General features: G+C 33.1%; 1 protein-coding gene across 2 annotated transcripts in view; it reads right to left on the reverse strand.

The window, feature by feature from the left end:
- Positions 1-380: 380 nt before the first annotated feature.
- LOC145691548 (uncharacterized) overlaps positions 381-14,135 on the reverse strand; it is a 169,791-nt gene continuing 156,036 nt past the window's right edge. For both annotated transcript variants that reach the window (XM_081766956.1, XM_081766955.1), the window contains exons 6-7: positions 7,932-8,111; positions 381-828 (exon numbers count right to left, since the gene is read on the reverse strand). In XM_081766956.1, the coding sequence (XP_081623082.1) occupies positions 809-828; positions 7,932-8,111 (200 nt within the window). In that variant the 3' untranslated portion in view covers positions 381-808. The remainder of the gene's footprint in view (positions 829-7,931; positions 8,112-14,135) is intronic.

Consider the following 14,135-nt stretch of genomic DNA (forward strand, 5'->3'; position numbering starts at 1 on the left):
TAGATTTTTGAATAGGGCACATATTAGTTCCTAAGTGAGGTCCAGACCCGACTTCGATAGTTCTCATAGTTTTGGAGCTGTGAACCTTAAAAGTTCAATTGTTCATGATTTTGGCAGCCTAACCTCCGAAAGGAAGCATTTGTGCACCGAAGTTCGTCTATACTTGTTGTCTTATCTTGGTGTCAGGAATCACTTCGCAAACGTCGCCAATATATATATATATATATATATATATATATATATATATATATATATATATAAACACAAAATAAAAGAACAATATAATAATTGCTGAAGAACATTCTATTTTTTATGAGTACAAACCAATGTCAAACTGATAACAATACATACAATAATATATTTCCTAACATACTCTTGTGTGAACATCACTCAGAACACTATATTACACATCAACGCACTTGTCTCTGGCAATATCTTTTCACTATTTGGATGGTGAGAACCCTCAAAACATTGGACGCACACTGCAACATTACAGTTTCCATAGTGTATGAGCTGCTGATGGCTTCTTCCTGCAAGCATCACTGGCGCACGTCCAGTCCTTTGCAATGTTTTGTTTTAGGTGGTTCATACTATCAAAGCGGATACTATCCGAAATTCGAAAACATGAGGCGGACCGCAAACCCGCTGAGATTATCTGCTGTTCCGCTAGCGTCTTTAACTGCAGAATCTTCCTCACTCTACACGACAGGATCAGGTGGAGAGATGAAAAGTTAATCCGGTACTGTAGCATTTGTGTGGTATTGTCCGAAGGGTATGTCAAATGTCTCTTGCACTGTTACTTCTGAAGCTAGAGAACAGTACATTTCACTGAAAGAAAAAAATATACTTATGTAGGTTAAATGTTGTTTAGTTTCAGAACAGTAATAACAGAATGACGACTAAAACACTATGAACTCTTAAATATGTTACGACATGTTTACTACGTTTGGCAAAGTAATTGCTCTACTAATTCATAAAACAAATGTTAGTAATGTTTTGTGTATTTCTTAACCCGGAAACGTATTCAGAAATAACTTGTGAAGTACAGCCAGGGACGCCTGCGAGGATCTTCACACAAATAATAATTGCATGAAATGTCTTGAATGTTCTAAGACCTAAAATTAGGCCTTCAATTTTAGTAATTTTAAAGATTGAAGTAACCTCTAGAGATCCTTTCCGAAACCTACTCACGGAAGACATGCCTGTTCCCACAATTATGAGTACTCGCTATTCTCCCATATTGTTAGTAATTTATTTAGAATAATTACAAAAAAGGAAAAGAGATGGTGTTGTTATAATAATACATAATTGTTGAAATAATATATTGTTTTAGATTTAGAAAGAGCAAATATTTCTCTGAACAGGGTGAACAGGGTTTCTTAAACAGTAATGGGTTTGGTTGTTGTTTAGTGCGCTAATTCTTTAACTGTACTGCGTTCATTCCTTCTACTGTCCAGAGTTCGGGAAGGCAATTCTTTAACGGGACTAGGATCGGCTCCTGATCGGTGCGGTCATCCTATTAAGTGCTAAGTAGTTACAGCCTATTGTTCGGACTATAATATATAAAGTAGATGTGGTTAGCATAAAGTATCCACCAGATGAAACAAACATTATACCTTGTACTACAATTACTTACCACTGATGGTCCACTCAAAGTAAATGTATGCGTACTGCATATGGATTTCAGGATTCGAGACGCTATGCTATTGGATGACTAATGTCTTCAATTACGTGATTTAAGAAGAAACAATTTATAAAACACCAGTATGTAAAAAAGAAAATATTTACTTATTCATTATTGCAACACACATATATAATGATTTACCTCAAATATATTCATTCAAAATATATTGTGTTTTGATTCAATCAAATATCTAAACGTACAAGGAATTGAAATATATTTATTTTCTGCAAGCTTCAATTCACAAACTTATTGCTACATAATAAAATACTTACGTATCCATATTTCAATACAAAATAACGTTTACGAATATTGCAATTCTTATACCTTTAGTAGCCCACTTTTCGGAATAATTACGATAATAAAAAAAATATTAATAGCAATGCTGATCATATTTTATCGAAGTGCCGACTTATCTTTTCACTGACATGTATAGCACAAGGACGTACATTATTCTACTTCGATTTCACTCATAATTTTGGGTACTGGGTTCGATCCCAGCCCCCGCCAAGTGAACTTTGTGGTGGACAAACACCGTGTGCGTGGGTTTTCTCGGGGTTCTCCCGTTTCCTCCCACTCTTCGTTCCATCATTTCGTTCATTACTCATCATCACCGTCTCCTTTAGCCTACCCGGCATAACCGTGGGATGTAAAACTCAAAAATGTCATTTCATTTTTCATTTCACTCATAACAGTTCACTGTTTCACACACGTAAATAAGCTATTGGGGAAAATGGGGGGAATTCTTGTTGAAAACCTTTGCCTCTTAAATGGATACCTGGATGGCGTACCTTTCAATTAAGGATGATACGATAAAAGTTTCTTCCTTTGATTTCTTTATGTTCTTATGACGGCGTGGTTGAATGTTCGTAAACTGAAGTTGGCGACATAAACTTTTTTTTATTATTCTAACATAATTACTCCATGGCTATGATTGCAATTTAATCTTATAATACTTTTTATGTAACACCTTATAAAATAAAACAGCAGGTGGTCACTTTTTATCAATGTTTATATCGATGCTTGCAGCCTCACTCGTAAGAGCATCCATTAACGCTATATTTTGGGTAGCCGCTTCCTGTTGCGGGGTAGCTGCTGTCCCTTTTAGTATTCCTACGCCAGTACATAACGCTGATTCACATTAAATTGTAAGCGAAAATTATCAATACCATACTATACAGGCATAATCTAATTTAATTACAGTTTTATGTTAATTTAGTAAGTTTTCACCACATAAAACCTTTGATTCAATTTAGATTATAATTCCCTCTTAGGAACTATATTTTATTCTTATTCACATCACCATATTGTCTTTGTTTTGGGGGTGCAAAACAACAACGCCTACCTCATTCTCTCTGCTGGGTTTTAAGAAACAGAGTGCTGTTGTGCTACCAAGAAGAGTGCTGCTAACGAAAAGTTTGCACTGCAACTTAGTCGCTTCATTCCATACGAGATGAAAATTTTGGGAATATGGAACATGATGAAATTTAAGGGTATCTATTCACTTATAGTTTCTGCGTATAAGGTTTACAATAATTTAACCACACCTAAGCATTACTTTATATAGTGCATTCAAAGTATTAGGCAAGAATTTCTATACTTTATATCTAAAGTATGGCAATCTAACTTAGCGGTTCTTTCGTGTTCCAATTAGTGCAAAACTATTATGAGACGAGAAATTAATACTTTATGCGTAGCGTACAAGGGTTTCATTTTGTGATAGTCTCACATGGAATACCATGTACAACCTCCAGTTAGCTTATTTCATAACGAGATCAAATTGACATCATTACTGCCCAGCCTGTTCATATGGACCACGCATCAATTTTTTACGTGCTGAATGAATAGAATTATGAACAAACTATTTCCAATAATATAACATGATTTACTACAATGTTGGTGAATAATGATCAGATATGGCCCAATAATGAATTACAATAATTACATAATAAATACATACCTGGAATCTACACTCATACTTTTCCAGTGTAAAGGAACGCCGACAAATGTATTCAGCTTGACTAGCTTTAACAGCTTTCTATCCAGACTCTGCACTACAGGCCCGTATTCATGGGGGTCTAGGGGGCCGGGTTCACTCTAAATTTTTGCGGGCCCCCTCTAAACTTTTCACGGTATGCTTGCAAATGAACTATAATATGGTGATGTACTATAATATGTTTGGATCGGGCCCCCCTAACTTCAGCCGGGCACCCCTTACATTTTTGGGCTTGCTACCGGCCTGCTGCACTATGCAAACAAAAGACGAATATGTTTAACCACTTCTAGGTCTACACACAAAATCTCCCAGGCATAGAAAGTTATCTTTATTTGCGTGTCAAGATGGACGCGCAAGGAAGTTGTGCGGAAATCAACCTAAAGTTTAAATCTTAAATGGGAAAAGTCTCTAAATTTGATGCTACCTTCTGCCCAGTCAAAACAGTTTCGATGATTATTGTTAAATCCAAAATCTTGTTTTATACAGTATTAATCTAAAATTATGTTGACCCGCTCAAATATCCTTTTCAATAGGGCCCATACTACAACGTACAGCACCTTCGTACACCACGTTTTTTTTTACCGTGATGTAATATTACCCGTTTAGTTATATTCCATTACCTCTACCCATTTAGTATATTCGCATTATGCGATACAGTCGTAATTAATCGTACGTTTCAATCCGTTTGGATTCAAACTACAAGGATTCATATTGATAAATTTGTAGTGACAATTCATTATTAAAAATATGAGAAAATACGCTTTAGTCGTAAAGTGGTTGGAATTGAGGTTAGAAAGTTTTAATTTTGTTGTTTAAGACCTATATATTTGGAAACAAACATTTTCTTCTATGTTTGAGTATTTATAACTTTATGAAATTTATACACAATATCAATTTTGTAACGATATCAAAGAAACCAATAAGAGAGATTTAGTGAAATTTGTATGATAAAAGAACTTTAGGAAGTAAAGTATTTTCTAACAAGCATTGAATACGAATTCCTGAACTTAAAGAGGTGAAATTTTGCATATAGACTCTCAAGTACAAGTAACGATTCTCTTCAATGATTCAACAAATTCTGTCTCAACAGGATCAAATATTAAATCTGCCGTTGTTTCTTGTATTGTAAAAGAAATTTAAAAATACGTTTAGCTTCTAAGTACGAAAGTAGCAGCATTTTCATAAATCTTCAATAAAAAATGATGAAATAGATGTTTCTATAGTTCCTGCTCCTAAGGATAGAAAATGGATCATTACTATAATATGTAAATCGACCTCTCCTTATTCAGAAAATGATCAAGCAGAAGTTTCACTCAAGATTAATGTGTAAAAATCGATGCGTAAACTCTTATTAAAAGCAAAAAACCTTTTTTTATATAATTTTGGATCACAGTGAAAAATGTGGCTTCTAAATTCTTCAAAGTTATATTTAGTTAATAGGGTGGGTCGAGAAATGATTTTTAAATCGAATTCTAAATGGGCGAAAAAGTCTGACCGTCTATTAACAAGAATCTCTCTTTTTTTATATAGGGAAACATTCGTTTAGGAATAAAATTGAAAATTTACCTCACATGTAAACAATGAACTATTTGAATTATTTTCTTACAAATGTGAAATTACAGTAAAGTGCTCTTCTAACACAGTGAAGTGCTCTTCTAACGGAAGTCCGTTTGAGTATGTCCAGTTCTAATGAACTGTAGTTACATGAAGAAAAATAAGATTCCTTCCACTAAATTGCTACTATTCGGTAGCTAAGTGACATTTCATATTTTGAGATTTGTTTGGAGGAAAAGGACAAAAAGACTATTAAACACAGCAGTAAAGGAAACATAAAAGCAGAATGTCTTCCGGGACAATAAAAAATGCGATTGAAACTGATCGATACACCTTTAGAAAGTGATCGGTTCTGTTTATGAGACAGAGTGATAGCAACAGCTTCTTCCAGTTCATTCCAAGACTTCGGCTTATTTACAGAATCGGACACACCTTTGGTTATAGATCTAACTAAACTTAAAAGAGAAAGGCGGCAAATTAGATTAGCATTATAGAGTCGATTTCAAATGTCATTTATATTTTGATGGCAGGAAAAATTCCAAAACTTTATAAAAAAAACAATAAAATTTCTGGTATTTTCAAAATTCTTGTTTTATCCTTATTACGCATTATTCTTCCCATGTTCAGAAAATATATCTTTTCGTAGTGTTGATATAATTTAATGTTCGTTTATTTTATTCTATAATGATTTGCCATTAATAAAATATTAAAGAAAATATTTCGATATTACTTTCCTTTTAGAGAGAAAATTGTAAGCAGTTTAGATTTTCTTTAATATGTACTTTCTAATGTACTATATTCTAGAGCTCAGATATAAGTTTTTAACATTGGTTCTTGACAACAAAATGCAGATGCTTTATAAACATTGAATTAAATTTAAACATACCATTTGAACACATGCCAAAGTGATTTGTAACACCCAGCTCCAAGGCACTATCCACTACACAAAAATCTTAATGATTCTCATTATCCTGCGTTTGTTCTCCATACTATTCTATTAACAATGTATTCTCTACATACTTATATCTGACATCATGTAGTATGCCAGATTTCGACATTTTTATGTCTTTCTTTTCTTCTATTTTATTTTCGTTGTATTTATATTTATTTGACAGAGTATTCAAAAGCTTTATTTCTATGAAATAATAGGCATGTTGCTCCAAAACCGAATACACTGAAAATCAATTTCCCTTGTGATCAAACCTAGGTTCTGTTTAGAGCCTACGTTTACTTACAAGGTACGTAATGAAGTGGGTTAAAATTTCTGCAGTTAAGGTTACTGGAAAACTGTTATGTTTTTCATAAATTGAGGTGTTCATAATACATAAAAATAACCTGAAATCCTACGAGCTTCTCTCCAATATTCAAGTTACGCGCCAGCTATAATAACACGCAGCTCCTACATGGCTGAGCGGTTTGCATACGCGCCTTTTGCGTGGGAGACACAGGTTCGATTCCCGGCGGGCGGTAATGTGGTTCGGATTCTACGTTAATCAGTAGGTCCACGCCTCATATACCTTCGATACTGAACGGGACGTTAAACTCAAAATCACCTCACCTGACCTATAATAACAGACACAGAGAAGTATAGCTTCTCCTATTAAAGATAATCAAGGACAAATATGCTAAATAAGTCACCAACATGGAACATTGGTGGAAACAAAGCTGGACTTATAAAATGCAATGCAATGAAATAGTTATACTGACGTCTTAATGTGTGTCCTATTTTGAATACATTTCATCTGGAAATAAGAGTATTATACTTGGAAAATCATATACTGTGCTAAGTTTCATAAAATAAATAACTACACCAAGCATATTAATACTATCGTCTTAGAAAAGCTCAAATAGTTTACCAAAGATAATAAACTACATTAGTGCATTTTTTTTATTCATAATGAGTACCATATAGTCATCTTTTCTAAAATCAATGGACATTGGTAGTTTTGATTATGTAGACATTACAAAATGTTTAAAATCTCTGCTTATCAATAACAATGAAACAAATGTAAACCGATAAAAGTATGTACACAAAAACTGCGCCACTGCAATTTTAGTTTTCAAGTTCTTAATGGAACATAAAAGTTCAACTTACACAACTAAGAATCGTGGTAAATGGCTGTAAGATACAGTGTGTTTTATTAGCCCGTTGTACCTACTACGCGAAGAGCGAAGAGTACAATTACGTTCTTGTCCATGCTTTCTGATATCATTTATAAAATATGTGTAATACTGATCGTGTGTGTTTTAGTGATGATTATATGACATTTTATTGCTGTGAGATAACTGAAAATGAAACAACATAGCGTATATTGTACTCCGAGTTAATGATTCATGCATTGTAATGACAGCATTGATGATATAAATGAATTAAATGGTTACTGTAATTTAATGTTTTATTGTTATACCCTTTTCTCTGAAGGAGACGGGGAATAAATAAAAGTGAATGTGAAAGTATTAGTTCGTGACTTCCTGTAATGGGAATCGAACTCAAATTACATCCACTATTAGCATTTGGGCTACCTGCTAGATCATCCTAGGGACAGCCTTTTATTATATGTAAAATTATAACTTATATTCATCATCCAGCAACCATTTTTAAAGACGGGATCTATCGAAGAGTAGGAAAACTTTAAAAAAAATGTTATTTACTATAACATTTTATTTTTTTTTTCAATAAAGAAAACAATTTGTAAATACCTTCCATTTCCCAAGCAAGGACTATTTTGCAGAGAGACAAATATAGAACATTAAATGGTGTAAAAGCTGCTATCACTTTCACGAACACCGACCATTGCTTGTAGTCACCAATTTTGTATAGAGCGCTTGAACCTGCCACAAGTATCCATGCAATAAATGATACCAATAGAGCAATATTTCCTGTAAATTAAAACAACATGAAATGAAACTTATCAACATTACTACCACAGGTATGCTGTGTAAGATAAAAGTAAAATGAGCGAAATGGTGAAATAAAAATTGTAAGAGAATACGGAAGAACAGTAAGGAAAACGACAAACGTGGTGTTTGTCCACTACAAAGTCCATTGGCGCAAACTGGCAGAACTCGGGATTCCAGGTAACACAGGGGACAACTTCACATTAAGTCACAGATTACCCTATTTCCTGTAAAATGGAATATTGTTTACAATTAAAGAATTCGAAGGTACATATTTATTATAATATACCTCAATGAATTAAGGACGCATTTCATAAATATTTTATTGTGAAAAATCGTGTGAAGATACACATACAATGTTAATATTTCATTCAAATATTGTATTTACTACTTTTGGAACTGCATCATATTTCTTAGTGGTTCTTGAATTTTATGATTCTTGAAAACTCAAGTTTTCTGCAAATGCTTTCCCCGTTATTTTATAAACTTATGAGCTATATCCTCGTAATTAAAAACAAAACTACCCTATTTTTGTGACAGTACTTAAAGTGATTTGCCGGGTAGGTTTACGTAATACTATTGTCCTATTTTAATACTGATTTCAAATTGGTAGTAAAGTGTGTAACGATATCGTTACGAAGAACGCAAAGACGGGTAAGAACGACGACAAAATAATTATATCAAAATATTTTAAATAACACTGAGTATAAGAAGTTATTTTACTATTTTTTAAGCGAATTTGTTTGTTTTTTTAAAAAAACGTTTTGTGAGGTAGCGAAATGAGAGAAGAATTCTTTTGCACTCAATACCATAAGTTTAAGGTTCACTCTCCCTTCTGCAATTTTCGTCTGAAAAGTCTTGTTTGCTTCCTATGTGCCTAGTCAAGCTGACTTGATGAGTGATGCGTCCAAGAATCTATTCTGACACTTATGTATCGGAGAGGCATCTTAAAACTATATGGAATGAACAGAAACCACGTGATGATCAATCTGGAAAATTCATCGAGTCATACCTCCAGAATATCGCAACGTTGTTATCGTTAACGTCATAGGAATAAAGAATTCGTGTCATTAAATTATCGCGGTTAATTATATATTGAGATTGTACATTTCAACGAAAGATCATTTATTTGAGCTGAAAATAATAGCCACATGAAATATGAAGACATACACAGCAGTTTAGTTTGCTTTAAAAACTTTTCTGTAAAACACAGTTCAAAACATTTGTTTAAACAGATTCACATATTACAGTATCTAGTCGAACTCGTATTAGAACTTGCCGATCCTGTAGTGCCGTGGAAATCTTTCTCTACTCACCTCGGAAAACTTCTGTTGTCGATGGCGGTTGATGAAAGTAAACATATAACATAATTAGCTTCCAGAATATTATTAAAGTCCAGAAATCAGCCATCACTTGTACAAGAGTGAGACGTTTCCTGCTACTATCTTAATTTTCAAGCCATTAGCTATACAGAACTAGTACAGAGTTCAACCTGTAATCATTCTTCACAAGCAATAATGTTTCATGTCAGAATTGAGAATCAATTGTCATTTCTAAATATTAAAGAACCAACAGAATAGCACTATGTAAAATGTCCATGTCACACACAGTCCGCACAAAAATGGATGACATTTGTAACAAGGATTGCTTCAAAAATGTGTGACTCCTTAAACAGAGAAGGTTTTATTAGGACCATGGTCTTCTGATGCTCCCCAATGCCAGTTTTAAGTAAGAAGACTGTATTCAGACTGAATCATGAAAAGATGTAATAAAATAGAAAGACCCTGAATGACTGAGAAGGGTGTGTGTGGAACTTGAAGTGCAGCCACCTACAGTCCGTGAGTATAAGAGAACATATTTAATATCTGAACTTTACGAATATGCAAGATAGATACTTCATTGCTAAAAAGAAACTTCACTGAAAATGATTTAAATTATGTTCACCATGCTAGAGTTATATTTATATCATTATGTTTGTACCACTCATAAAAGAATCATTCCATTTTTTGTTGTTTCGGCATGCACAAGTTGAAGAACGAAATGATTATTGTGAAATTACACACTGAAAATACATCAGAGGTTTGAAATTAACTCTAACAGTACCCTGAGACAAAGGGAATGTAATTTTAGTATAAATGGACTTTCATTCAAAAGAGAGAAAACGGGCATTGTTTAAATATACTTTAAAAATAAATTATTTTCTTTGAATGAAGTTAGCTTAACGGAAAATATCTTCTGACTTATGTTCACAAACCCACGTAATTTTTGATTGCCTTCTGGTATGGTATGTGTATGGTGTTTTATGAAGACCAGTTACTGTTCCTGACATGTACAGACTATAAATTGTTTCTCCTCTCTTTTCATTATCTTTGTAATGTGTTAGTGTGTTATTTCAATGTTTTCTACTTGATCTTCTGAAAATGCGACATCTTGAGCTGTTTACACTATAATTTGGAGCACATTTTACAACTTCTTTAAAATTACTCACTTGCTCCTAGTTTCAATTTATTATATATCTGTGGCTAAATCATCACTATTTCACAACTTTGAACATCCATTGGTTCTACCGTTTCAGGATCTTATTTTGAGATTTTTTTTATTTTTCGATACCGAAAACAAGCATTTTCGCATAGACGAATGGAGAAGGTAGCAGTGAAAGAAGGAATTACAGATTGAGACATGACAAGTAAGCATGAAGTATACATACATTTTACGCTACATGGAACTTCACTTTTGAATACACAAGAATGCATGGCTTTTAAGAAACATTTTACGACGCAAATATGATAGTGAAGAAAATGGTATTATTTATGAATGTCTATCACGCAACATTCAGTGAATTATTTTATGTATCATTATTAACCCTGCAATACGCGCGCGGATTTTTGTGACGTGGATAGTCGTGCGGGCTACCACTGTAGCCCATTTGTTTTTATTTTATTATGTTGCCTAGGTTTGTTAATATTTCTGTCTTTCTTGTAGATAATTATTTTTATAAACTGTTTTAAGGGTTTTATACACAATTTGAGAAATATGTTTATTTTGAAAGCTATGTATATAGAAAAAAGACCAACACCATTCATTTTTTCAAAAGTGATACAGTATGACTGTAAACGTTATTTGTATTTATCAATAAATGGACCAATCTGGCGCATTTTAAACTTTCCTTCATCTTAAAGATGTATTAGAATTCTTTAAAAATTAAGTATAATTTTTCAAAAATTTTACAAATATTACAAATAAACGTATTATCCATTAAACATATACCTTTTCAGCATAACGAGTTTCTGGTATCAAAGTTTGATTACGATTTTGCATAATTTTACATATGCTATTTACACTCATATATTTTTCTTTTTATGTTTCCATATTCATGTCCTTCTAAGCATGTTCTGAACACAAGTGGTGAGTGGTCAATGCACACTTTCCTTCAAGCATTGACCACTCATCAAAAGCATCAAAATGTCAATAAGGGCACGTACAATCTCGTCTGTAAGTTTTGCATCACGGTTAAGTACAAATCTCAATCTAACTGTCAATGTAAATATTGGTAAAATCAACCTTAAGTCTCAAAATGTTTGCATCCAAAAGCACTTCTAGATATTCAAGCTCCGACAATGCAGACCTACCCCCACCTTTAGGACCTGGAAAACGAGCCACAATATTATGAGCACGAGCGCAAATATTACGAGTAGGAGTGAGTTTTTTCCATTTGAGATTGTCTTTTACTACATAATAATTTACTACAGGACTGTCTTTACTACTATTATCAAAAGATATCAGTGATTCCTGCCCCCCGGAATTATCAGTCACATTTTTTGAATTTTCACAAATTCTGTGTCCGAAAAATGCATTTTTGCGGTCTCAAAATGTTAACTATGGCCATCTAGAAACAATTCCTCATCAGACTTGGTATTTTGCAAACTCATTGACCATCTGATCAACACTCAAACTATAATAAATAACTTCGACGTTTTGGAACATCCGTGACAACAATAGGCGCTCGGGCTACAGATGTAGCCCATGAAACTTTCAAGCAGAATAACAATGAGCTCCTTTCGATTTTACGTTTGACCACACACTAAACACGCAGAATGATAGTTGATAGAAAGGTACACAGACACCCTTTGAGTTGTCATTTCGAATTACTTTGCGGCAAGGAAAATAAAAACGCTGGGCTACAATAGTAGCCCACGCGCGTGTTGGAGGGTTAACGTGCTTAGTGATGTGGTGTATGTTTTTCTAAGTACACCATTTTATACAGACACATTTTATTCGCCGACGTATACAATTTTTAATTCTGTACAGTATATGTATATAAATTACACGTAATTCATATTGAACACTAACGAAGATGATGAGATCATTCTGTATAAGACGTTGATTCCTCTTATTTTTTTTTACAACGTATTATCCTCCATATTTTACAATGAAAATGAAATGAAATCTTTGAGCTTTACATTCCACGCTTATGGCGGCTAGGCTAAAGGAGACGGTGACGATGAGAAATGAATGAAATTGTGAAACGAAAAAACTGGAAATAAAAGGGAGAGCCCCGAGAAAATACAAGCACATGGTGTTTGTCAGCCACATACTTCACTTGGCTGAGCTGGGATCGAGCCAGAGATCCCACGTACCAGAGCGAAACGCTCTACCAGTGAGCCACATTTTACACTGTCGGTTTTTTTAACGTTTGTGAGAATTAAGAGCTTTTTGAAAAAACACACACAAGGAAAAATAATATATTTCTCCCTATAAATACATTAGAAAATTAGCGTGTTATATGAGATAGGCCATCACATTGCGTTAAGATGTTTTGTAGTCAGTAAAAGGGGCTTCAACCTCTCCATTAAGCCAGATATTGTGAAATCATTGCGATAGGTATTAAGCATGAACTTCTGGATTGATGTATATATACGGTTTTTACGGTATCCCAGCTACATTTATTTGTTAAAATGTTTTACAAAAAAATATTTTCTTGGAATACTCTATCTTTTCTAAACTACTATTTTAGGTTTCTTGACTAATAAACTAATATACATACATCAAATAACAAAGACAATATTTTTGTGTTCTTAAAATATATTAGAATTAATTTATCTCTTATCCTTACATTAGCGTCCAAGTTGGGAAAAAATACAATTTTCACATCAATAACATTACATATGTTGTATTTAATTTTTAATAAATCTATTATATGCTTTTCTTCATCAAAAATCAACTACTTCATTAAAGTATGAATTTGAAGTGACATTATATTAAAGTTAAATTGCTTACACTTTATATACATATGGAATATCCTTAAAACGACCCAAACAGTAGTAGAGAAGTTTCCACTAATTTCCATGTTTCCATGTAGTGTTGATTCTTTTTCTTATATTATATAACCTTTTATATTGATGATATTTATTATTTAGGCGTAAATTCAATGACAGTAGAATCATATTATTATTATTATTATTATTATTATTATTATTATTATTATTATTATTATTATTATTATTATTATTATTATTATTATTTTAACATCCACAACGCATGATAATGATTCATTGAATAAACTGCAATGAAACAAGGAAGCTTTAACAAAATACACACTTCTGGCATTTGTCTAAGAAAATTTCACTTGGTGAAAGATGAAATTGATGCACAGACTCTACGCCCTAAAACTCAGTGCCCTACATCTGAGAAACCAAAGACACTGCTTTTGCTGTCGATACATAAAGCCAGGAATCAAAAGTGTTATACATTAACCTAAGACGAATTCAGGTCTAACAAGAAACACGAGAGCACTGGGAAATATAAAAAAATCACCCTTAGCAAAACATATCACAGTGCGAATCTATATATGTACATATCTTGTAGACTCATGAAGAAATGCAACTGCAGTGGGAATTATACAACACTTCATTTCTTTAAAAAAAAATATATTTTATTTTCCCACTCCCAATGTAAAACAACATGGTAGAGGTGAATTTTACACATAAAAGTGAAATTAATATATTG

This window comes from Thermobia domestica, chromosome 8 (genome assembly GCF_964235325.1).
Source record: "Thermobia domestica chromosome 8, izTheDome1.hap1.1, whole genome shotgun sequence".
In the NCBI taxonomy this organism is placed as follows: Eukaryota; Metazoa; Arthropoda; class Insecta; order Zygentoma; family Lepismatidae; genus Thermobia; species Thermobia domestica.